General features: G+C 39.5%; 1 protein-coding gene across 2 annotated transcripts in view; it reads right to left on the bottom strand.

Moving 5' to 3' along the window:
• Positions 1–26588, bottom strand: part of PIWIL2 (piwi like RNA-mediated gene silencing 2) — an 85437-nt gene that overhangs the window by 20845 nt on the left and 38004 nt on the right. For both annotated transcript variants that reach the window (XM_060155642.1, XM_060155643.1), the window contains exons 10-19: positions 17670–17858; positions 17017–17101; positions 16226–16315; positions 14598–14738; positions 12027–12140; positions 10619–10807; positions 8223–8324; positions 7567–7683; positions 6896–6984; positions 5683–5788 (exon numbers count right to left, since the gene is read on the bottom strand). In XM_060155642.1, the coding sequence (XP_060011625.1) occupies positions 5683–5788; positions 6896–6984; positions 7567–7683; positions 8223–8324; positions 10619–10807; positions 12027–12140; positions 14598–14738; positions 16226–16315; positions 17017–17101; positions 17670–17858 (1222 nt within the window). The remainder of the gene's footprint in view (positions 1–5682; positions 5789–6895; positions 6985–7566; positions 7684–8222; positions 8325–10618; positions 10808–12026; positions 12141–14597; positions 14739–16225; positions 16316–17016; positions 17102–17669; positions 17859–26588) is intronic.

Raw genomic sequence — 26588 nt, 5'->3', positions numbered from 1 at the left:
ACCATAGTACCAGAAAGGAACAAATTTTTTGTGTACTACTGAAATCAATTTGGTATTAATATGAATGAGACTGTTATAAACTAATATGCAGAAAAAGCATTTGATAAAAATCCAACACACTTTCACTATAAAAACACTCAGCCAATTAGGAACAGAAAGAAACTTCCTTAACATGATAAAGTGAGTCTATGAAACACCCACAGCTAACATCATACTCAATGGTGAAAGACTTAAAACTATCCCCCTCAGATCAGGAAAAAGACAAGGATGCCTGTTTTTACCACTGTTATTAAATATTGTACTGGAAGTTCCAGTCAGAGCAACTAAGCAGGATAAATAGATAAAAGGCATCGAAATTGGGAAAAAAGAAGTATGACTATTTCTATTTGCAGGTAACATGATTCTATATAGAAAAATCCCAAAGAATTGGGGGAAAAAATCTACTAAAGCTAGTTAAGTTCAGAAAAGTTGCAGGGTTAAAGATTAACACACAAAACAATTATGTTTCTATACACCAGCAATGAACAATCCAAAAATGAAATCAGAACTATTCCATACTCAGTAGCATTCAAAAGAATAAAATACCCAGAATAAATTTAACTGAGGAGGTGAAACACTTGAACCTGGAAACTACAAAACATTGCTGAAAGAAATTAAATACAACCTAAATAAATGGAAAGACATCCTGTGTCCACATATTGCAAGAGTGAATATTATTAAGATGACAACACTTGCAAAGTGATCTATAAATTCAATGCAATTCCTATCGCAATTCCAATGGCCCTTTTTACAGAAATGGGAGTGCCTATTCTCAAATTCATATGGAATTCCAAAGGGCTCTGAATAGCCAAAACAATATTGAAAAAAACCCTGGAAGACTCAGACTTCCTAATTTCAAAACTAACCAAAAAGAAGCAATAATCAAAACAGTGTTGTACTGACATAAGGATGACATAGAGACCAATGGAACAGAACTGAGAGTTCAGAAATAAACCCAAACATCCAGGGCTAATTGATCTTTAATAAGGGTGCCAATACCATTCTATAAAGAATACAGTCTCCCCAACAAGTGGTGCTGGGACACGTGGATAACCACATGCAAAAGAGTAGAGTTGGACCTCTACCTCACTCCACATACAAAATGTAACTCAAAATGGATCAATGACCTAAAGGTAACAGCTAAAGCTCTAAAACTGTTAGAAGAAAACAGAGGCATAAATCTTCATGACCTCAAATTTGGCAACAGAGTCTTAGATTTGACAGCACAAGGAACAAAAGAAAAAATAGATAATGGGACTCCAACAAAATTTAAAACTTTTGTGCATCAAATAACATTATCAAGAAAGTGAAGACACTCTACAGAATGGGAGAAAATATTTGCAAACCGTACATCAGACAAGAGTTCTGTATCCAGAATATGTAAAAATAAAAACAAAAACTCTTACATCTCAAAAAGAAAAAGACAAATAGATCAACTGAAAAACAGGGAAAGGACTCAAAAGGACTTCTCCAAAGAAGTTATACAAATGGACAATAAGCACATGAAAAGATGTACAACATCATTAGTCATTAAGAAAATGCAAGTTAAAGCCATAATGAGATACCACTTCACCAGAGTTACAATTAAAAAAAGGAAAATAAGATGTGTTGGCAAGGATGTGGAGTAGCTGGAACCCTTCTATATTGCTGATAGGAACGTGAAATGGTGCATCCACTGTGGAAAACAGTTTGAGGGTTCCTCAAAAAGTTAAAGAATTACCATATGACCCAGCAATGTCACTCCTAGGTTTATACCCAAAAGAACTGAAAATAGGTACTCAAACTAATACATATACAGGCATGTTCACAGCCTGTATTATTCATATTATTCACAATAGTCAAAAGGTGGGAACAGTACAAATGTCCATCAGTGATGAATGGATAAACATACAATAGAACATGATTCATCCATAAAAAAGAACAAAGTAATAATATAGTCTACAATTTAGATGAACCTTATAAACACGATCAATAAAAGAAGGCAAACACAAAAGATCATGTATTTTATTATTATCTCTATATAATATACACAAATCCACAGAGACAGAAAGCAGATTAGATGTTACCAGGAAGTAGGGGGAAGGGTGAATGGGGAGTAACTATCTCCTTCCAGGATCAGAAAGTAGTTACCAGCAAGCTGATATCTTGGTATGTCTGCTCGAGCGGTACCTGGGTCCATGAAATGAGTGGACACTGAGGGCTGAAGCAATGAAGAAATGGGCTAAATCTAGACATATTTTTCTCATACCCTCTGAAGTGCAAAATTCCAATAAACTGTTCTGTCTGCCAAGAGGACAGAGAATGCAGATGGCTCTGGGGTCAGATTCCCTGAGGGGAAGGCCCCACACACAGTGGCAAATTGGACTGACTCTGCAGCTCCAGGAGATTACAAATTGTTCCTGACAGAAACGGACACCTATTCTGGACTGGGTTTTGCATATCTGCTGGTAGATACAAATTCTCAAAATACTATAAAAGAACTAAAACAGAAGACACTATACCAATCTGGACTGCCAAGTCACATTTCCTCAGACCAAGGAACACACTTTCATCCTCAGAGTAACAGTTTGACAGAAAATTAGAATGAGCAACTGAAACATTTATTGTTTAAAATGAAGGGAATAAAGGTGTGAAGGGCTAGCTTACATGATTTTATGAGTGTGTACTCATATTCAACATGACAGGGGCCAAGGGAATGTCCCCACTAGATAAACTCCTCTCCTTTTCTGGGGGATCTAAAGAACAAGGGGTGGGGAAGGATGCTGCTATGACAATACTTTTTGTTTTCCTCCACATGACGTTAACCCTCTTTTTTACTACCTGATGCAGTGGTTCTCGGACCAGGACTGCAACTTGGGGTGCTAGAAGCTGCGATGAACCATGCATTCATTTGCTAGAGCTGCCATAACAAAGTACCACTAACTGAAGTGTACTGTTCCACCGTGCTGGAGTCTAAAGTTTGAAATCAAAGTGTTGGCAAGGTTGTTTCCTTCTGAGGGCTGTGACAGAGAATCTATCCTTCTGTGACTCCTGGTGGCCTCATGTGTTCCTTGGCTTGTAGATGGTGCACTCCCTGTGTCTTCACATTGCCTTTCCTCTATGTGTGTCTGTCTCTGGGTCCAAATGTCCTCTTTTCATAGGAACACAGGCGTAATGGATTAGGGCCCACTCTAATGACCTCATCTTTACTTGATTATCGGCCAAGACACTCTTTCCAAAAAAGGTTACATTCACTGGTACTGGGGTTAGGACTTCAATATCTTTTTAAGGGGGCACAATTCAACCCATAACAGTCCCTAAGCAAGAAACTATAATTAGAGTTCCTAAGGGCCTAACGGGGTGGACTGTGCCTTCACCCCCTCGGGCAAAATTGAGGTTCACAGGACACGCATCTATATTGCCTAGGAGGTGAGACAGCTCACTCGTTCTGACCTATGTAATCCTACCCTATGTGAATGGCAGTGGACTGAGGGGAAGGCAATTGCTAGACTAGTATTGCTGGCAGCATCCTAGACCAGCACAGTGGCTAAACCTAATGTTCCATTTAAAGGTGGAGAAGTTTGGGTATAAATACAGAGAAGGAAGAATGGTAGTTGAAGATAAAGGAATGAATAAATGGTTGTGCAATGAGGAAAATACAATATTACATTGGTGCCTTAAAAGACACTCAGAGCAAGAGGTGACATTGTCTGTTAGCTCAAGTATACCAATGTCTGAAATGGCGAATGAACTGCTGCTTTCAGAACCTGACAATGTTGAATGGAAGCCTGCAAACTTAAGTGTCATGGCTCTGGGAGATATTTTGGTCCTACAATATAATGATGAATTGAACTAATTATTCATGCCTGCGTGGGTCTCTAGTAATGTGCCACTGCTGACTCTTATATTTCAGGTTATGTCTACTACCACCCTGCATCATGATGTAGGGTGACCTTGTTGGTAAGATTCAACTATACCATGTATATAAGTCTTATGATATATAAGTCTTATGATAATACCAATATTGATAAGCAAATATATTGGGAAATTGGGTTAAAGCCTCCTCAGGATGTAATATAAATGGAAAAACTACTGGCCTGAGGATGAACAGGACTAGCTAACCACCAGCTAACTTCTATGCTGAAGAGTTCTGCACAAGTTTATTGTAAGGTACAAACAATGCCTTATAATAGATGAAGGGGGGAAAGAGTAATTAGTACAGAAATATCAGAATATATGTAATGGCCTTATAGAGCATATCAATTGTTTCTTTAAGTCCACCTCTACCCCACACTGGCTCCTCCAAAACTCAGGCATATTCACAATGATACTACTACTTGGCTTACAGAATGCAGTGGAAGTGACGCTACATGGCTTTCAAGACTAAGGTATACAAGGAAACACATTTTCTACCTGGCTCTCTCAATCTCTTGGAATGCTCAAGCTCTGAACCCAGCCACCATGCTGTGAGGAAGCCCAAACTAGCTCATGTGAAAAGACCACAAGAAGGGGCCCAAATGGAGCAGAACTGGAGCCCACTGTCCCCTGTCCAACTTCCTGACAGCGAACATCATAAATGCTCACTGCATGTCACTAAGTTTTAGGGTAATTTACTACAGAACCATCCATAACCAAACAGTGCTCAAGTAATTTACAACCCAGAGGGAGCGATAAATAAGGATACAAACAACTAATAAAAGGCAGGATGTGATAATCACTACACAGAATGTTAACAGAGGGCCTTGGGAGAGGATCATAAAGAAATAAGTCTAGCTAAGGGATGGAGCAGAGGAGGGGAAATGAGAAAGGTTTCACAGAACTAATCTTTGAGCTAGGGCTGAAAAGACATACACAACTTTGCAGGCAAACAATAGCGACAACAAAAAGGAAGGTGTGAGTGGGACTTCATAACAAAGTAGCATATCACATGGACCTCTACAGGGACAAAATTTAACTTCTGGTTTACATAATCTCTAATACTGAAACAGTACCAAACCATTGGAAGGACACTATAGGAAACATTATTCTAAAATGAAACAAGGTGGAGTTCTAGAGATTGACTTTAATCATGCGAAATCATTAAATTTCTTGCTGTTTAATCTCTATGCAAAGGGCTAACACTGAACCCTAAGAAATGAAAGTCACTTATCAGTGCTTCCTTTGATGTACTGGCCAAGGCAAAACCCAGTACCTTGCTTGCTCACTGTTCCAGACCCAATATCAGCTTAATGACAGCAATTCTCCATGGTTAGCATTCTTTGGAGTTCTAGGGGTGATTTTCAGGGAGGCACTGGTCTTGAACTTAAATGAAAAGAACCAGTGCCTAATGACAGCCATAGAAAGCTGAGAAAATTAATAAGCTGCTCTAATTACTAAAATTTACCCTGACTTTCCTGATAAGGGCCTGAAGATTATGCACACAGGCATCAGACTGACAACCAGGGAAATAATCATTACTTACCAAATCAAATCAAAGCACTGAGCTCTTTAAGCTGCTCTGTACAAGTAGAAGCCTGAAAACAGTGCTTCTGAGCTGCCTGTCAGTCTGTTTAGGAAACTCACCTTTGAGTTGGGATCCCTCTCACTAAATCAGACTTCCTCTTAAAGTGATCAGGAAGGCAGGCCTTAAAAACCCTGATACTTTAGAACTGCTGTTCTCCTCACCTCATAGAACTTTTTCAAGGAGCCCACCAGGCACAGCTTCAGGCTATCCACCATCTCCTGATGAGGCATCTGGAATACCACTCGTGAATACCATTTTGTGAGGGTGCTGGGGCAGAGGCAAGGAGAGAGAGAGAGAGAGAGAGATGAACACACACTCACAAAGGAAGGCCCACAGCTGAATGTCAGCATACACAGGCTTCTCCATGCACCAATCACACAAGTACCCAGCAAACGCATTTATGTTACATGGAAAAACACACACTGATGATGTAGGGAAAAGATACATGCAAGCCAGCTACAGAATATAAAAATACAGGCATGGGCTTCCCTGGTGGCGCAGTGGTTGAGAGTCCGCCTGCCGATGCAGGGGACACCGGTTCGTGCCCTGGTCCGGGAGGGTCCCGCATGCGGCGGAGCGGCTGGGCCCGTGGGCCATGGCCGCTAAGCCTGCGCGTCCGGGGCCTGTGCTCCGCAACGGGAGAGGCCACAACAGTGAGAGGCCCGCGTACCGCAAAAAATAAATAAATAAATACAGGCATAATTGTGGATATCTGCTACAAAACTGCTTCCAATTGAAAAAATTTAACAACCTAGATATCCACCAACAGAGGACTAGTTAAATAGTGCTATAGCATATAATAAATTCCATGCAGCAGTTAAAAAGAATTGATGGAGATTTATTTGCGTCAATACAGGAAAATGACCAAAATATACAGTTTAAGTACATAAAAGATGATGAGGAACAGTATACATAGTAATGTGCCACTTGTATGTGTATACCAGCTACCTATATGTTAATATATGCATAAAAGAGTACCTAGAAGTATATACATACTCCAAATCTTTGGTGGTGGTTAATGAAAGCTAGACCATGAGGAATTTTCACTTTCTAAATTTCTGGAGATTTTTGCATGAGCATGTTTTATTTTTACAATCAGAAAAAACAAACAAAACCCCTCATTTCTAGGGGAAAAAACCCACCACCAGCAAGACACAGACCCCATTCTGAAAGAGGTTACACTGTAGTCAGGGAACAAACTTATACATGTGATAAGAGATTGTACAAATTAATATCATAGGAAGATAGAGAAGGAAGAATTTGAGTATACTTTTACTATAATATTAAATATTCAAAAATTTTTTCTGGCTTTACAGTAAGATTAGGCATTAAAATAAGGTAACCAAACACAATAGAGCCAGGAGTGGTACTTACAGACTGATGCTTGCGACAAAGCCAACCACGGAGCGCATGCTTCTGCTGGGGTTGTGGTAAACATCCACCCCGATCACCATTAATTGTCTCTGGGTTAGAAGACAAAAACAAACCAAAAATCCAAGCAACACATCACCCCATCTTTAATTGTTATCTGAACCCCAAAGCAACATACGAAAATAAGTTCTGGGAAAGGAAGAGAAAGAGTGCAATCAACTTGATATTTTTTAAACACTATGAACAAAGTCAGAGATCGTCAAGACCAGGGACTGGCAAACTTTCTGTGAAGGACTAAAAAGTAAATACCTTAGGCTTTGTGAGCCACACCGTCTCTGGAGGAACTATTCAATTCTGCCATTACGGCACACAAGCAGCCACAGGTAGTACGTAAAGGAGTATGGCTACGTTCCAATAAAAACGCATTTAAGGACACTGAAAACTGAATTTCATATAATTTTCATGTGTCTGGAGATATTAGTCTTATTTTTTTCAACCACTTAAAAACGTGAAAACCATTCTAAAGCTTGTGGGCTATACAAAAACAAGCAATGAACCACTCAGACTATAAGCACTGAGAATGAGGAAAATTCTAGGCGGAAAATTAGGAAAATAGCTAGGTAGGACTCTCTGGGATGCTGAATTGAATGAAGACATATCTCAGCATCACTCACCAGAGGAATATCCACTCCCCAGAGCTCACCACCCAATTTACAGTTAATCTGAAGTAAAATTTTCTGGGCCACACTCTGAAGCCTGGTGGGCTGGCCAATGGTTCGGACATTGATGACCTGTAATAGAGGGGAAAGCGGACACTATCAACCTTTCAAACAATGTAAACAATTCTAGAGCAAGTACTACATTTGTTTAAGAAACTCCGGCTGGCAGATAATACACTGGGTACTAACAGTTCTAATTCTAGAGTTTCTGGTCAGGCATGTTGTGTGTGTGTGCACACACACGACACAAATCAAAACCAAAAAACAACCAGCCAACAAAAACTTTCAAAAAGATCTCATGCAGATTAAAAAAAAAATTAACCTCCATAGGAAAACCAGCTTTCTCCTTTCAAAGGAAAGCCTATACTCTCAGAACCCAGTCATGTGAAACCACCTGGCGACTCACCCATGAACAAGCAAAAGTGCTCATTTGGGAACATGAAAGCAGCATTTACAAAGAACATCTGCTATTAGCCAGGTTACTGTAACAGGAAAGTTTCACCAGATGGGTCTACATATGCTGGCTTCTAATAGTTACTTTAGTCCCTCTTTTCCAAGCCTCAAGGGAGGCTAGAGTTTCCCTCTGTGCCTCCTGCCCAGTTTCCACTCACTTGCGAGGGCACGGGAGTCTGCACACAGCACAGCTTTTTAATGGCCCTGTAGAGATCGTCACGTGTGCCCATGATGATGCAAACAACCATCTGTATCTTCCCCTTGAGGAGATAAAGTATATATAAGTCAGGCTTTGGAACTCTGAGCGGACCTTGATAGGGCTCCAGTCAGGGGCAGTTCAAGAGTCTGCAAAGCCACAGGACCTTTAGGGTAAAGAGAGGACTGAACCAAAGACGGTGGACATTCCAACACAGAAAAAGGTCCTTGAACCTGAGTGAGTATTTGCTGGGTTCCAGGCTTCTTCGCTTAGCTACATAACATGTTAGCGTAAGTTACCTAGAGCTGGTCCTGACTACCTGATTAATTTATTAGGACACTTAAGATCCCTGGAAAAGAACCAGGCTTAAAAATATGCAAGGGTTTCTTATTAGTTGATGCTTTCAATGCACTATAATGTTTTTTGCCGCTCTCTTTAGTAAACTAAGCACCTTATTACATTCATGCCACAGAACTTTAACTAGGAAACATGGGATACAATACCAGAAGAAAGGATTCAGAGCCAAATGCAGAGGAAATGAAGCTACTGTCAAATCCATAAGTAGATCTTCCTAACTTTTCGATTAGGAGAGAGAATGATATTGCCAGAAGAATATCTTATAACAGCATCTTCTACCTCTCACTGCTTAAGAGATCTGACATTAAGAACAGAGGATCCTTCAAAATCTGAATAAAGTAAAGTAGCACACAAGTGAAATGAAGTTGCCAACGCTTTATGACAGAAACAGAAATCAACAGTATACTATTCCAAATCAAGATTAATTTTAAATGAAGACTTCTCAGAGGACACATGTTCCAGCAATCAGATCAAAGAACTTCCGAAGTCACGCAGAACATGGGCTGCATGCTGGGAGCCTGTGGGCTGGATCTAGGAAACAGATGTGGTTTTTCAGTCCCTATAATGATTCACAAGTCTTTTTAAAATTACCATTTAAACATAGGTAGGTGTACACATATGCAAATCTAGACTTTTGGCTTCTATTGAAAAATAAACAAACTAAAAATCAATTTGACAATGCTGGGCTGTTATCTGCAGTCATGGGGTTTACTCTCTTTAGTTCCCTAGAGTCCCCTCCTGGCCCACTTCACTCCCATAGACACCTGAGTTTATGACCCTGAAACAAAGAGAATAATAAAACAGAATGCCCTAGAGATGGCAGAGAGACAGCAAGACCAATAGGAGTCAACATTATGAATGACACTCATATCCATGCTACATGAAGACTGTTGGCAGTACACTCTCACACATAAAAGAGGCCAAGTTGTGAGATGGGGGAGCTGAGGTGCTCAGCTGGGTTTTTCTTTTGAAAGCAGGGCAGAATTTATCAATGATCAGGCCCGGGGAAGGCCATGGCAGAGTAAGAAGGCATGGGAAGTCAGGAAGAAAATACAAAGAAAGAGAGAACATGAGTGTGCTGCTACAGATGACACACCCAGAGCGGTGGATGAACAGAGAAAAAAGTCATGACTGACTAGTATTCTAGTCAATACTAGAATATCAATTCTAGTATTGATCTCACAAGAACTGACTCTTCAATTCAAGGACTAGTTATTTCCAAAAACTTTTGGTCTGCTTTTTTTCCCTCCTTAATCTTCTTCCTCTGTTTTATGTATGAACAGATAAGAACTGCTGGCCTGAACTACTGAGTTGTGAACACTATGACCTGCTCAGCTCCAGTAGTCCCGTTCGGCTATCTGGACCAAGCTGATGGGCCCACTGCCAAGTTCATCACTGGAGCAATGTGAATCTTGAGTCAAACCAGACTGTGACAGCTCCGTACTGAATCGTGCAAGATGGCACCTGGCCCAGGAAATTGCTTTCTGAGCACAACATGTTCTATATAGATAAAAAATTGAAGTTAAGTCAGCTATTATCTCAGCCAATTACGTGAGGAACAGAACGCTGGAGTGAGTGAGAGTGCCAACAAAGGAGGAGAGAAGCGAAACCAACCAAAGGGCATAACGACTACTTTGTTAATTCAGTATTTCACGTGCACATGAGTAAGATACAGATTCCTGGATATCATCAACAGCAGATCAATAACCAAGATAATTTAAAATCAAGTATTCAAGGGCTTCCCCGGTGGCGCAGTGGTTGACAGTCCGCCTGCCGATGCAGAAGACATGAGTTCATGCCCCGGTCTGGGAGGGTCCCACGTGCCGCGGAGCGGCTGGGCCCATGAGCCATGGCCGCTGAGCCTGCGCGTCCGGAGCCTGTGCTCCGCAACAGGAGAGGCCACAATGGTGAGAGGCCCACGTACGGCAAAAAAAAAAAAAAAAAAATCAAGTATTCAACTATTTCAGAATGGACATCCTAAAAATTTACTCAATTTATTACCTCAGCTCCCAGAATGGATTGAATGGTTCTGACATAGGTCTCTATGCGATCATCCTTCAGTTCCACCCAGGCTGGCGGGCTCATGCGTATGCCAATGGGGCCAGCTACCTTCTCTAACATCTTCACCAGTTCTCGGGCTTGATCCATTGCTCTCTTTGGGTAAAACAGCGCCCAGAAATGCATGGGGACCTAGGAGCAACAACAAGCTATTTTTAGTACTTCCCACAACTTCCCCAACACCCCAACTTCATATCAGGAGATGTTATTCTAAAGAACAAATTGCTTTTCACTCTCTCTGCTTGAGTCCTGTCTTATCTAATGCTGATTACTAATGCAGATGTGTGTGATAAGTAAATTGTGGCACAGTCTCACAATGGAATATTACATAGCAATGAGAATAGAAGATCTGTAACTATACCTAACAGCATGGAGAAACTTACCAAACAAGGTTGAAGAAATGAAGCCAGACATTACAGAATATATACAGTATGGTTTCATGTATATATTAAGTACAAACACAGCTGAAAAAAATCAATGCTGTTAGAGGTCAGAATAGTGGTCATTCTTGGGTTGGGTAAGGGTGCCAGGTAGGTAGTAATTAGGAGCATGGGGGTGGGGCTTCTGAGGCACTGGTAAAGTTCTGTTTCTTAACCCTCAGTGTTGATTACACAGATTTAACTTGTGAAAATTCATCAAGTTATATACATAAGTGTACTTTTTCTTTAAATATATTTCAAAAAAAAAGTTTTAGAAACAAATGTGTGTACTTTATGCACGGCCATAGAGACCAGGTGAGCCAAAAACATTTAAAAATAATTATATACTGGGCTTCCCTGGTGGCGCAGTGGTTGAGAGTCCGCTTGCCGATGCAGGGGACACGGGTTCACGCCCCGGTCCGGGAGGATCCCACATGCCACAGAGCGGCTAGGCCCATGGGCCATGGCCGCTGACCCTGCGCGTCCGGAGCCTGTGCTCCACAACGGGAGAGGCCATGGCAGTGAGAGGCCCGCATACCTCAAAGAAAAAAAAAAAAATACCATTTTGTTCTTTGGTTGCCTTGGTGGGAACTGTTTTAATTTTATTTCTTTCATGGAAACCCTAGGGAAAAAGAGGAAGGAAAGAGAAAAGAAGAAGGAAGAACAAAGAGAGAGTGGGTAATAGGCTGGCACTGAATGAATTACCACGGCAGTTTATTTCCTTGTCCTAAGTCTGTGGTCAAGCAAAGGGGTTCCCTCTACCAACTCATCAACTCGCTCTTGTTCAAAGGACCTCTGTTTTGTAAATAATTCAGGATGGGAATTCAGTTGGTACTTCCTCTCAAAAAGAGGACACTAAATAATTCCTGCTTCCTAATTTCCACACTTCTAGGAATACTGGAACTCTCTTTACCACCTCACAAGTCACTTACAGTTAAGATGGAAAGGTCTCTGGTTACTTCCTTAATCCAGTTTAGTTCCTGAGATGTGATAAATGATGTATTCCTTAAGTTAATTCTTTCCATTGGCAGAACACGTCCTTCAATCTAAACAGAAAATAAAGTGCCTATGACATGAACCATCTGTAAACACTATTTAGGAAAACGCTGATACTGTTCTGGGGCCTGGTCAACTCTACCATATAGACCTGTCCCTGTCATAACTTCTGAAAATGGTAGAAAAATGCAACTGTTAGCAGTTAAGAGTCCATGTCAATACAACTCTGGACACACATACAGGTGAATTTTGATAGGCGCTGCTCTTTAATTATTGAAGCTTCCAACATGGTCCACAAGAAAGGAATCAGAAAACACTGTCTCTTCAGAACCAGGGAATTCATGTAAAATGCCTATAAATACAAGGTGAACAGGAAAATAATCTTTAAGAATATTTTAAGGGAAAAATTTAAGTAGAAAATTAGAGATATTTCTTAATAAGGCTGAACATAAACTACTATTATACTTTATACAAAAGAAAAGCAGGAAAAAAAGCATAAATATAATGAAAGACCAAATTAAAGTTAATAATAATGAATCAATTAGATCTAAATATCCAAAAGTAAGAAGATAACTAAGTTGATGACATATCAATATGATGGATATTTGCAATTATTAAAATAACTTTCTAAGTGCATTTAATATAATCCTGTTTCTGCAAAAAATAAATAGTAATGTATGCATTATAAAAACTGAATGAGTCCACATTTAGTAATGACTATCTCTGGGGGAATATGTAATTATGTAGGATTTTTACTTTTTATGAGCTCTACTCCTTGCTTTCTTAAAAATGTAACAAAATACTTATTTTACCTATAATCAAAAAAAATTTTAATGATTTTCTTAATATTATAAAAGTTTAACACAAAGAATAACAATACCTGTATTAGCAAGAATGTTCACCTTTGCTTATGAAAGTAAAAAACTGAACCTTTCTACAAGGCAGTTGGTAATATGTAATAAAAAGTACTAAAAACATAAATGTCCTCTGACCTAACAATTACACTTCCATAAATCTATGAAAATAAACATCATGTGCAAAGATTTAGTTATAAGGATGTTCACAGATTCACCATTTATAACAGGAAAATACTAAATTCAATTTGAATGTAAAAGAATAGGAAATTATTAATAAAATGAATATCTGTTAGCCATTAAAATATTTAGAAAAATATTAAATGACATGGAAAAAAGTTCTAAATAAACTGAGTAAAAAAAAAAAAAAAGAAAAGGAAACCATCTGAAAACATGCTGCATGTGATTGTGTGCATACACATACACACAGACAAAAAACACTGAAGGATATATACCAAAATGTTAACAGTGTTTATTCTGATACAGCATGATTATGGATAAACTTTTCTCTTCTCTGGCTTAAGTTTTCTGCCTCCTCAAATAATATTTAATAACATGAACACATGTTCAAGATATAATAATAAATGAAAAAGAAGATGCAAAACCATATACAGTTATAAGCACAATTTTTTAAGAAAAGATTCATCCTCACAGAAAAAAAGTTTAGGGAAACAAAATATATTGAAAATAATATCTTTTATGTGTCTAAAATAAATCACTAAGATATTATCTTTGGGTGATGAAACTGATGTTTTTATTTCCTTCTTTACATTTTCTACACAGTACCCACATATTCTTTATTGACTTTCCATTACTTTTATTTAAAAAAAAAAAAGAAAAAAGAAACAGTTTTTAACAAGGAGTCAATTCAGAGTGCAAGAGAACTAGAGAAAAGATAAAATTAATTATTTTGGTATAACCTAGAAAGAAAATTAAAAGTAATAAAAGCTAATATTTACTGAGCACTTGCTAGTGTCAGATAGTATGATGAAGATTTTACCATTTAGTTCCTTTAACTCAATCATTACCTTTATTTCACAGATAAAGAAAATAAGAGATACTAAGCAATTTGTTCCAAGTAACTAAGATGGCAAGTGGTAGAACTGAGATTCAAAGCCAAGGACTTCACCACCACCTCATGCTGCCTCTGCACTATGGCTCACGCTGCACAAAATACAACAGAATGGACTCAGGCAAACTGCAGGCAGAAAGGGCCATGCGAAAATTAAAATGTTCAAGTCTGAGACTTTATGCCTACGGAAAGAATGAGAGTAGTATATTCAAAGAAACACAAGTTAATTACTGGGAAAGATAAAGAAAAACGTAGGGGGAAAAATGGAAAAAGACATAGAGAACTTTAAGAATAATTTGGTTTGCAAAACTAAAAATGAGGTAAATTTTAAGTCAATATTCCTTTTGCTTGACTGGAAATTAACAGCTCAGATCCTGGGAAATACAAAAGAAAATCTGTAAGAGATACTAGCAAATTAAGTCAAGGAAATTCAAGTATTATGACTAGGACCAAAAAAAAAAAGTGTAATTATAAAGCAAAAACTGCAAAATAAAGACAAGATAGGAAGTTATCACCTAGTCTCACAAAGCTCTAAAATCTTTGGTTAATGCTGTTTCCTACCATCGTATTTTCTGGTTTACCTTATGTACATCCTTCTGCAGACAGAGTCCCCAACGTGTCAGTTCACTGTTGGCTGTCTCATTTTTTGAAATTCTCTGTAGCAAGCATTTCAAAGCATTATGGTGCTGTTTGGGGCTCAGGTTGATCTGCTGGGTCAAATCCTAAATAGAATCAAAATGGAGATACTAAGTTATTACCTTCTCCAGTATGTGGTTAAATAAACCCTAATGTATAACAAATTTCCATAGAAAACCTCCTTCCCATTGAAATCTATAGAAATTTAAAAATATCTCCAAGGACTTTAATAAATATCTCATGAATGTGAATGAAGTATAAGGTTAAAATGTTAACCACTGGGGTTTTTTTATTGAAATACAGTTGATTTATAATGTGTTCATTTCTGCTGTACGGCAAAGTGATTCAGTTATACATATACATACATACTTAAAAGTAAGTATTTAAAATTGTCACTGTTTTTTTCTTATGACATCTAAATCTTATTCTTTTTCTCAAAGCCATGTAAGGGGGCTTGATTACATCTATTTAATATCTGGGGGCAGGGGAGAATGCCCTATGCCAGGCATGCAGGCCAACATAATGGAATGGAAAAACACATCCAGTCTTATACTTTATGTCACATGATACTAGCCACTTAATGTCACCATAAGACACTTGTTAGATCCAGTGTGCGGCCCATAATAGGTGTTTTCTAAATATTTATTCTTGAATGAATATCTAATAGGTGTGCATGAAGATTCTGAATCACGTAAGTGAGTTCTTTCTTCATTCTTCTGGGACTAATGAACTGTGCAGCTGTTGCTCCCTGTGTGGCAGTCATTAGGGCATTGAGTCTATGGGGCTATACAGGTAGCCCCATAGATCATAAAATCATTACGTTACTGAGAGCTGTAAGGAAGGAGCCTTGACCTACATACTAAAAGCAGAAGTATCACAAGGTAAACATGAAAGACGTCTCTTACAGAAATTCATTTTCGCTCTTTATGATGTTACTAAAAACAATACGTGGCATCTGAGACAGGGCCGGGGTTCCAAAACTAGGACAGACAAGGACTGAGAGAGAGGCAGCAGAGCAGTGTGAGGGTGGAAAGCCCCAAGCAGACAGTGTGGAGGTGAAGCCCTTGGGGTCTAGACCCACACTGCTGCAGACATCTCTGCCTCCCAGCTATTTCCTACAAGACTGTGCCCAACATGAGACTTCCAGGACACCCTGAGCCCCACAGTGTAAACTTCTATCCTTTAATTTCATCCTCTCACTTGTTGACTTTTTGCTACATTATCTCCTCCTCCCTTCAAATAAACTGAAGGCTTACAGAAATGTTAAAAAAAATTCAGTGCTCTCAAAGAACCTCATTTATGGTCATATGACCAGCTTACAGTCATCCATCTGATTGGCGAGGGTGATGCCAGAACTATTTGTTTCCTTTTACTTTATAACCCAGTCGTTCTGCTATTGTAACAACATTCCAAAGAAAGTTCTGATTGGCTTTTTCACAGTGTGTGGGAAGGGACATAGATTATGCTTTATATAGAGGAAAAATGAACCTGCCCAGGTGACGTGCAAACCTGGCCCAGCTCTAGCTATATCTGCTATCAAAAAGGTCTTCGGTTCAAAGCAGGCACTTCTCACCTTCATGGCTCTAAAGTCCTTCTTCATCTTCTCAGGGATTCCAGTCATGAAGGAAAGCTCAGGCAGCAGCAGGATTTCGCCTTTTAGCAGCTTTGAGGAGAGAACAGAGGGAAAGCAAGGCAGTAAAAGAGAATCTTCTTCCCCTGACCAGTACAAGAGCTCCCAGGCCCAGAGCTGGTCTTGCAGGTGTACCACTGGCACACTAAGGAACACAAAACCCCAGAGAAGAGGGCAGGAAACACTACAAGTGTTTTACCCTTTTCTCCCTCAAATCATGATAGCCTGTTGTATTAGGTAAAGAGAAAAATATTCAAATTGTCAAAAGGAGAGAAAAAACTAGAAAAACTAAAAGTTTTGTTCCACTTCGGCCTCCAGATAAGCTGAGACAATACCTCCTATCAAGCTGGTGCCTCTGTCTCATCTTAACCTATTGATCTTCATTCTCTACTCTGAAGACAGAGGAGTCAGGTACCAAGGCACTTTTCCCTGGCTCCCAGTTCTATTACAATGCCTGTAACTTCCCTAATGGACCCAGTGTTTTCATCTTCTTTAGCACTAAACTCTCCTTATTCCTTAACCTAACTCGCTCTATGGATGTTTAGTTCCTCACTAAGGAGACTGCAAAAGCAACTCTGGCTAGAGGAGACAGACAAAACCCTACACAGCTTTCCCCAACCACACTGTAATCATAGCTCCACTGTAATCATAGGTCCCATGGCTCCCAGGGCTGGTGGATGGAGAACTTAGATGGAAGCATAGGCCTGACACCCTGAACCCCACCTCCAACTCACCATCCCTTGGTTATTCTGTCGCTCACTGGGCCTGTGGATCAGCAGTGGCTGGTCCTTTTCCTTTATTGTGATCCCATAGTTTTTGCTAGAGCCGAACAGAGGCAGGGGAAAAAGTCAGAAGCAGCATCACCACTCTTATGGCATCACAGTCAAAGTGTTAACCAGGACTGAGGTACACAATCTGCATTATACCCTTGTCAAGGATCCATCAGAAACTCACCATAGCATACACATAACTGGAAAAAGCAGGCTCAAGTTAACATTGCAATTAAATAGAGGGGAAATAGGATAACAGTCCAGGAAAGAATTTGTTTAAAAACTGTATCAGGTTCAAGGACTCGGGTAACTAGAAAGGCAAAATGATAGTCAAATGATTAATGACTTGAATTTAATCTCTCCAAACAGACTTGTAACCAAAACAGCAAAGGAAACACAATTCGAAGCCCTGAGATTAACTTATGAAATAACTTCCAAAAAGTACTGAAAGAAGTAAAACTGTAGGGGTAGCAAATTCAGGTCAAATCCCACAAATGAGCTCATCAATCTTGGGTGCATTACCAATCCAATTACTGTCCTGCTGTGTGCCACTCCTCCTACAGAACAGGAGACTATGGCCCCAACCCGCAGGCCCAAGCCCAGTCTCTTCCCTCTACCTGTAGTATTCCAAGAATGTAATCTCCTTCCCATCAGACATCGTGAAGCTATCTTTTGGAGTCTTATTCCAATCCACATCATCAACACGATAGGTACGATTGTTGTATCGGGTTATGACAATACTGCCAACCAGAAGCTTAGTGCACTCGTCCTGGAAGTCTTCTTTGTGCTCTTGGTACATGGCATGCCTTTGGAAAGAGACAAAAGACCTTTGGATCATATGCAGTATACACAGAGCAGCATGAAAGGCACAGGGGATGCAAATAAGTACTTTAGAGTTACAATCGCAACTATATAGCACCAAAAGTTTCCAGCTGTCTCTTTTAAGAGATAGGACCCTCATCTCTTTCCTTTTTAACATTACCCAAAAAAGTGAAAGGATAGGGCTTCCCTGGTGGCGCAGTGATTGAGAGGCCGCCTGCTGATGCAGGGGAAATGGGTTCGTGCCCCGGTCCAGGAAGATCCCACATGCAGCGGAGCGGCTGGGCCCGTGAGCCATGGCCGCTGAGCCTGCGCGTCCAGCGCCTGTGCTCTGCAACGGGAGAGGCCACAACAGTGAGAGGCCCGCGTACCGCAAAAAAAAAAAAAAAAAAAAAAGTGAAAGGATAAAAATGAAATTAAAAACAGCAACTATAAATTGACAAAATTCACTGTATTCCTTAAAATAAGGTACACTAATCATCAAAATAATTTGTATCATTATTAGGAGATAGTCTACAGAAGAACAATAAAACATTCTTTAAACTATATTTGCCCTTTCTAGCTGAAGGAAGAAATTACAACTACCTATCAGAAGACACCACTGGTGAAGATGCTAAATATGAAGAGATGAAAAGACTCACCACAGACAAATGTACTCTCAAGCCAACCTCTATAACAGTGCCATGAACAAGGTAACAACAGAAACTCACAGAAAGCATGTCTGAGCATGCACAGGGAGTCAAGGAAAGTTTACAGAGGCAGGTGATACTTGAAGGAGCAACCTGCCAGGCAGAGACGCCACGGCAGCCGGTAAGTAACACCCTAGGCAGAAGCATAGGTATGCAGGGGACAATCAGGGATCTGGGACTGGGGCGAGCAAGGAGGTGAAAAAGGGTCAGAAGACGGTCAGTGTAGGCTGAAGACAGACAGGGACCAGATATGAATTCCTTTGTGGGTCAGAGCATGGACTCTTCTATGGGCCAGTGTCAACTACGGTACATTCCTCAGGAACACTGGTTCCTTGAGAGGTCCTGAGGCGGGTGAAAAAGGTTCTACGATCAAAAAAGTTGAGTCCATTCTGCATAATATAATCCCTTCTTAGAGGTTCACAACATACATTACCACATCAGGCTGATAAAAAAGAGAAACATATTTAGTTTCATTTACCTACAAATTTATTGAAGCACAGATTCTTCCTTCCCTTTTCCCTCACTGAACATCTATTACCATTGTAGGCAATTAGTATCCTGCAGAACTTGCTGCAGTAAGTGATGAAAAACCATCAGAAACTTGAAACAGTTCAACACTGACTACAGACCCTGGAGCCAAAGCCTGGGTTCAAATCTTGGCTCTGCCACTTAGCAGCACGTGAGACCCTGAGCAAGTTACTTAACCTCCTTGTGCCTCAGTTTCCTTGTGTGAAAGTGGAGTCAGAAAAAACCACCTAACTCACAGTGTTGCTGAGAGAACTCCATGACTTTATACATATAAAGCACTTAGAACATAAAGTTGTTTTGAAATAAGGTTAGAGATTTTATTTCAGATAGTTTCATGAACTATTGCTTCCTATTTGCACAGTTTTAGTCATCAATACATTTTATGCTTGTCTAACTCACTATTGTCTATTAAATGCATGCAACATTGTAGAAAAATTAATTAAAAGTATTTTAAATCAAAACCTTCAACTATGTTAATGGTTCCATAATACTATTTCACTAAGTGGAGGGTACATTAATTCACTGGTTTTCCTTTTTAAATAATAGTTCTATTGTTTCACTCTTAACAAATAATTCTGGATGAACATCTTTTATAAAGATTCTTCTATACTTAAAATTGCTTCTTTGAGACAGATTTCCCATAAGTGAAATCACTAGATTAAAAGGTTAGAACTGGACTTCCCTGGTGGTGCAGTGGTTAAGAATCCACACGGGTTCGAGCCCTGGTCTGGGAAGATCCCACATGACATGGAGCAACTAAGCCCATGCGTCACAACGACTGAGTCTGTACTCTAGAGCCCACAAGCCACAACTACTGAGCCTGCGTGCCACAACTACTGAAGCCCGAGCACCTAGAGCCCGTGCTCCGCAACAAGAGAAGCCACTGCAATGAGAAGCCTGCGCACCGCAACGAAGAGTAGCCCCCGCTCGCCGCAACCAGAGAAAGCCCAAACACAGCAACAAAGACCTAACGTAGCCAAAAATAAATAAATAAATATTTTAAAAAAATAAATATAAGATTAGAACTTTAAGATTCTTGTAATGAAAGCCTAATGGCATTAAAAATTATCTTTTTAAAAAAATTTCTTACTTTCAAATAATTATAAAATCAAAGGAAGTTGTAAAATTCGTACAGAGAACTTCATGTGTGGAATTGGCACTGGTTACAATATCATTAACTGAACTGCAGACCTTATTCCGTCTTCACCATTTCTTGCACACATTGACGTGTGTGTGTGTGTGTGTGTGTGTGTGAGTGTGTGTGTGTGTGTGTGTGGTTCTATGCAATTTTATCTCATTTATAGGTTTGTGTAGCTACCATCACAGTCACAGAACTGTTCCATATCACCATAAAGGGAACTATCTCATGCTATCCCATCACGGTCACACTCCTTCCCCTTCCCTGTGCCCCAGAAGCCACAGATCTGTTTTCTACTATAGTTCTGTCATTTTGAGAATGCCATATAAATGGAACTTTATTATGCAACCTTTTGAGACTGACATTTTCCACTAAGCGTAATGCCCGAGGATCCATCCAGGTTGTTGTATCAATAGCACATTTGTTTTTAATGCTGAGTAGTACTCCACTGCATGGAGGTACTAGAGTTTAACCATTAACCGGCTGAAGGCCATTTTGGTTGTTTCCACTTTTTTGCTGTTACAAATAAAAGCTGCTATGAACATCTATCTGTGTATCAGTTTTTGTGCGAACTTAAATTTTCATTTTTCTGGGAAAAATGCCCCAAGTGTGTGACTGTGGGGTCGTATGGTTAAGTGCATGCTTAGTTTTATAAGTATATGCTTAGCTTTATAAGAAACTGCCAAAAAACTCTCTGGCATAGCTGAACCATTTTACATTCCCACACACAAGTAAGCGAGGGACAGTTTCTCTACATCCTTACCAGTATTTGGTATTTTCACTAGTTTTTATTTTAGTTACTCTAATAGATGTATACTGGTATCTCACTGTAGTTATCATTTGCATTTCCCTAATGTCTAATGATGTTGAACACCTTTCCATGTACCTATTTACCTTACAAATCAGCTCTTTGGTAAAATGTCAGTGCGTATCTTTTGCCCAATTTTTAAGGGATCATTGTTTTTCTTTAATCTTTACTATGGTTTTGCTTTAAAAGTGTTACATGTTGCTTATAAAATAAAAGTGTTACTATAAAAAAACAGAAATTGAACATGGTTTGTAATCCATTCGTGAGAGACCCACTTTTCCTCAGCTTTTCTTAAATTTGTGAATACTAATAATTTCCCCCTGAAGTGTATAATCATATCAGATACAGTGTTTTGCAACTTGATTTTTAACTTAATATAGTTTAGATAGTCTTCCATGTAAATACAAATACATAAGGTTCTTAAAACAAAGGACTACTTTTAAACAAACTGTTTTAGATCTCAAAGAACTGACATTTGCCAGTTTTGGTTTTGATTTATGAAGAGAATCTGGTACAGGAAGAATCTATGGATAGACCAATATAATAATGATCATAAGAAATTTAAAATTTAGGTGTAATAATGACATTATGGTTATGTTTTAAAGAGAGAGTCAATTTAGGAGATAAATACTGAAATATCTGTGAAAGAAATAAGATGTCCAGGATTTGCTTCAAAATAATTAAGTTTAGTGGGAAAAAGTGGTAGAAGACCACATGAAACAGGTTGCTCATGAATTAATAATTATTGATTGTATAAAATAGGAATGAGGGGGTTTATTATCCTATTCTATTTTTGAAAATGTTTAAAATTTTTCATAACTAAAGTCTTTTTTTTTTTTTTTTGGCAGTACGCGGGCCTCTCACTGTTGTGGCCTCTCCCGTTGCGGAGCACTGGCTCCGGACGCGCAGGCTCAGTGGCCATGGCTCACGGGCCCAGCCGCTCCGCGGCATGTGGGATCTTCCCGGACCAGGGCACGAACCCGTGTCCCCTGCATCGGCAGGTGGACTCTCAACCACTGCACCACCAGTGAAGCCCTAAAGTCTTTTAAACATAAAAAATATGAAGCAAAAAGAAACAAAAAAATAAATTAAAAATAATAATTAAAACATAAATACAAACACTGGAAAGAGGGAAAAATAAACTCAACACTAAGTTTTCTAATTCTAGAAAAGAAAAAAGCATCTATAAAATAAAAAATATTTTAACAGTAATTCTTATTTTTAATGATATTCAAAAGACTACTGAATTTATGAAAGGACAATAATTTGAAAGCAGTAGAGATTGCTTAATGAAAAATAAAGCGCGGCTTCCCTGGTGGTGCAGTGGTTAAGAAACCACCTGCCAATGCAGGGGACCCGGGTTCGAGCCCTGGTCCAGGAAGATCCCACATGCCGTGTAGCAACTAAGCCCGTGCACCACAACTACTGAGTCTGCGCTCTACAGCCCACGAGCCACACTACTGAGCCTGTATGCCACAACTACTGAAGTCCGCATGCCTAGAGCTTGTGCTCCGCAACAAGAGAAGCCACCACAATGAGAAGCCTGTGCACTGCAACGAAGAGTAGCCCCTGCTCAACGCAACTAGAGAAAGCCCACGCACAGCAATGAAGACCCAACGCAGCCAAAATAAATAAATTTATAAAAAATAAATAAAGCAAGAGTGCCAACCATTAGAAATTTTAGCAAAGGTAACAGAGACAGCGAATCTTGGCCTAGAAAATCAAATTTATGAATTAAAAATTGGTCTTAAGAAGTTGTTTTAAGCAACCTAAATGTCCATCGACAGATAAATGGATAAAGAAGATGTGGTACATATATACAATGGAATATTATTCAGCCATTAAAAAGAATGAAATAATGCCATTTATAGCAACATGTATGGACCTGAAGATTATCATACTTAAGTGAAGTCCGACAGAAAGACAAATGTAAGATACCGCTTATATGCAGAATCTAAAAACAAATGATACAAATGAACTGATTTACAAAACAGAATCAGACTCACAGACTTAGAGAACAAATTTATGGCTATCAGGGTGGAGGGTTGTGAGGAAGGAATAGATTGGGAGTTTGGGATTGACATGTACACCCTGCTATATTTAAAATAAAATGCCTTTCCATGAAAAAAGAAAGAAATTGTTTTAGCACTCTGAGGAAATAAAGAGATGAGTATGATAAAATGAAGGATATCCAGACACAGAAGACAAGTCCAAGGGATAAAAGATAAATACAAAATAATTTACAGAAGGGAAACAAAGAAAAATTTTTAAAAGCTGAAGAAGGAGTTGGGTCCAGTTGAAAGAGCTCAAAAAATGGCTGGCAAATTAATGTAAAGGAACCTGAATCTGAAAGTTTTGAAAAAATTTACATTTCAAATATAAAAAGGGGTAATAAGTAAGGGGTATCTTTTGTGGGTTGTGATGAAAATGTTCTAGAATAAGATAGTAACCTTATTTAGCTTTCACCATTTTTTACATACAGTGATTTGTGTATATACTAAAAGCCAGTGAATTTTAAAAGTGGCTAATTTTATGGCATATTAATTATACCTCAATAACAAAAAATGAAATTAAAAAAAGGACCTCTCGGGCTTCCCTGGTGGCGCAGTTGTTGAGGGTCCGCCTGCCAATGCAGGGGACACAGGTTCGTGCCCCGGTCCGGGAGGATCCCACATGCCGCGGAGCGGCTGGGCCCGTGAGCCATGGCCGCTTAGCCTGCGCGTCCGGAGCCTGTGCTCCGCAGTGGGAGAGGCCACAACAGTGAGAGGCCCAAGTACCACCAAAAAAAAAAAATAAATAAAGGACCTCTCATTACAGCACTATGAAGATGTCAGCAATTCCTTTCTATAGAAATCAAGTATAAAACTAGACAAAATTGTTAAAAACAACCATTTTAACACACTGGAAATCAACCAAAGGCAGACAACAAATTGAGAAGCATTTTTTTATTTTAAACAACACCTAAAGTTTCTGGTAAGAACAGCAGGAATTTGTGACCTTTCCTGGGACGGTCCCCATCTTTTCTATTCCACCCTTTCAGTCACCGAGAAAGGGTAGTTTTACCTGCCAGAGTGGGAAAATACAACCTGAGGATGGAGTGGAAATGGATAGCAAGCCGGCTACCTATGGTAATGGGTAAAACCAAAGTTTTGCTAGTCCAAGGTTGTACCCCAAGTACAAGGAGCAGAGTAGCTAGAAATTTAACAAATAGATTCTGGAAATCAGAGGGCAATAGAAAGGTTTAAAATAAGCTCACCACACATCTTTGGCTGACTAGGAAACTTATATATGCTCAGGAGATAGCCAGGAGAGACTTGCTAAAAGTGAAAGCCAAGACACATGTGAGAACTACCCATAACTTTGATTGAGCTTTTCAACCCACACATAGATTCATCAGCAGAGAATGAAAGCCTTATGGGTTCAACCTATAAGGTACAACCTCTACTCAAATTATTGCCTGAGCCTCTAAACTATACAAAGGTGTGATCCCAAGGAAGCTAGGCTAAAATAGCAAAATAAGAATAGAAAAACTGAGCAGAAACATCAGCAGCAGCACTCCACAGAGAATACAGAGTCCACAGTTTAAGTAGGAACAAGTCATAATTTTTCAAAACTCAGAAAAATAAAACAGGATCCAGATTTGCTACAATATGTTATCTGAAATGTTTACTTTTCAATTACAAATTATTAAATGTGCAAAGAAACAGGAAAGCATGGCCAATAATCATGAAAAAAAGCAGTCAACAGAAACTTATTCAAGAGGGTTTACATGTTGGACATTGCACACAAAGAATTCAAAGCAGCTATTATAAGCATCTTCAAATAACTAAAGGAAAATATGATGGCAAATTGCCAAATAGGGCACATCTAGATAGAGAAATAGAAACTGAAAAAAAAAAAACAGGAGGAGGAGGAGGGGAAGGAGGGGGGAGAAAGGGGAGAAGGAGGAGGAGGGGGAGAGGGAGGGGGCAGGGAAGAAGAAACTGTAAAGCTGGAAAATACAATCAAAATGAAAAATTGGGGCTTCCCTGGTGGCACAGTGGTTGAGAGTCCGCCTGCCAATGCAGGGGACACGGGTTCATGCCCCGGTCCGGGAAGATCCCACATGCGGCGGAACGGCTGGGCCCGTGAGCCATGGCCGCTGAGCCTGCGCGTCCGGAGCCTGTGCTCTGCAACGGGAGAGGCCACAACAGTGAGAGGCCCACGTACCACAAAACTAAAACAAAAACAAACAAAAAACAACAAAAAAAAGAAAAACTGATAAGATGAACTCACCAGCAGATTTGAAATGGCAGAATAAATAGCCAACAACATAAAGATAGATCAATAGAAAGTACTCAATGCAAAGAAGAGAAAGATATTAAAGACAAATGACACAAAATCCTATGAGACAATATAAAGAGTGACAACATAAATATACTGAGAGTCCCAGAAGGCGGACAAGAGAGGAAAGAAAAATATTAAAAGAAACAGTGGCCTAAAACTTCCCAAATTTGATTAAAGAAGTTACTTATAAATCCATAATCTCAATGAATCTTAAGTATGATAAACACAATGAGAACCACACCTAGACACATCATGGACCAAAATCCAAAGCCAAAGAGAAAAATATTGATAGCAGCAAGAGAAAAATGACGCATCATATACAGGAGAACAACAATATGGTTAAAAACCTACTTCTCGTGTTTCCCTGGTGGCGCGGTGGTTAAGAATCTACCTGCCTACGTAGGGGACACGGGCTCGAGCCCTGGTCCAGGAATATCCCACATGCTGTGGAGCAACTAAACCCATGCGCCACAACTACTGAGCCTGAGCTATAGAGTCTGCGAGCCACAACTACTGAGCCCAGCCCACATGCCATAACTACTGAAGCCTGCGCCCCTAGAGCCCACGCTCCGCAGCAAGAGAAGCCCCCTCACAGCAACGAAGACCCAACATACCCATAAATAAATAAATAAATAAACAGATAAACCTACTTCTCATCTGAAACAATGGAGGCCAGAAGGCAGTATAATGACATGTTCAAAGGGCAGAAAAGGGCAGGAAAAAAAAATGTCTAACAGAAAAATTTATATCCGTTTTTTTTTTTTTGACCACGCCTTGTGGCTTACGGGATTTTAGTTCCCTGACTAGGGATCGAACCTGGGCCCTCAGCAGTGAGAGCATGGAGTCCTAACCACTGGACCTCCAGGGAATTCCCAAAATTGTTTTTCAAAGATGAAAATGAAGTCACAAAGGACCATATACTGTATGATTCCTATATGAAATGTCCAGAACAGGTAAATCTATAGATATAGAAAATAGGTTATTGGTTGCCTAGAACTGGGGAGGGAAATTTGATAGGGAGTAGAGGTGGGTAATGGCTAAGGGGTGTAGGGTTTCTTCTGGGGGTAATGGAAATATTCTAAAATTGACTGTAGTGATGGATGCATAATGAATATACTAAAAGCCATTAATGGCATCCTTTAAATGAATGAACTGTATGGTATATAGTTCAATCTCAATAAAGCTGTTTAAAAAAAATGAAGGCGACATAAAATCATTCTCAGGTAAA

This window comes from Lagenorhynchus albirostris, chromosome 7 (assembly GCF_949774975.1).
Source record: "Lagenorhynchus albirostris chromosome 7, mLagAlb1.1, whole genome shotgun sequence".
Classification (NCBI taxonomy): domain Eukaryota; kingdom Metazoa; phylum Chordata; class Mammalia; order Artiodactyla; family Delphinidae; genus Lagenorhynchus; species Lagenorhynchus albirostris.
The sequence above is the reverse complement of the archived record's forward strand: the minus strand, read 5'-3'. Positions and strand labels throughout refer to the sequence as shown.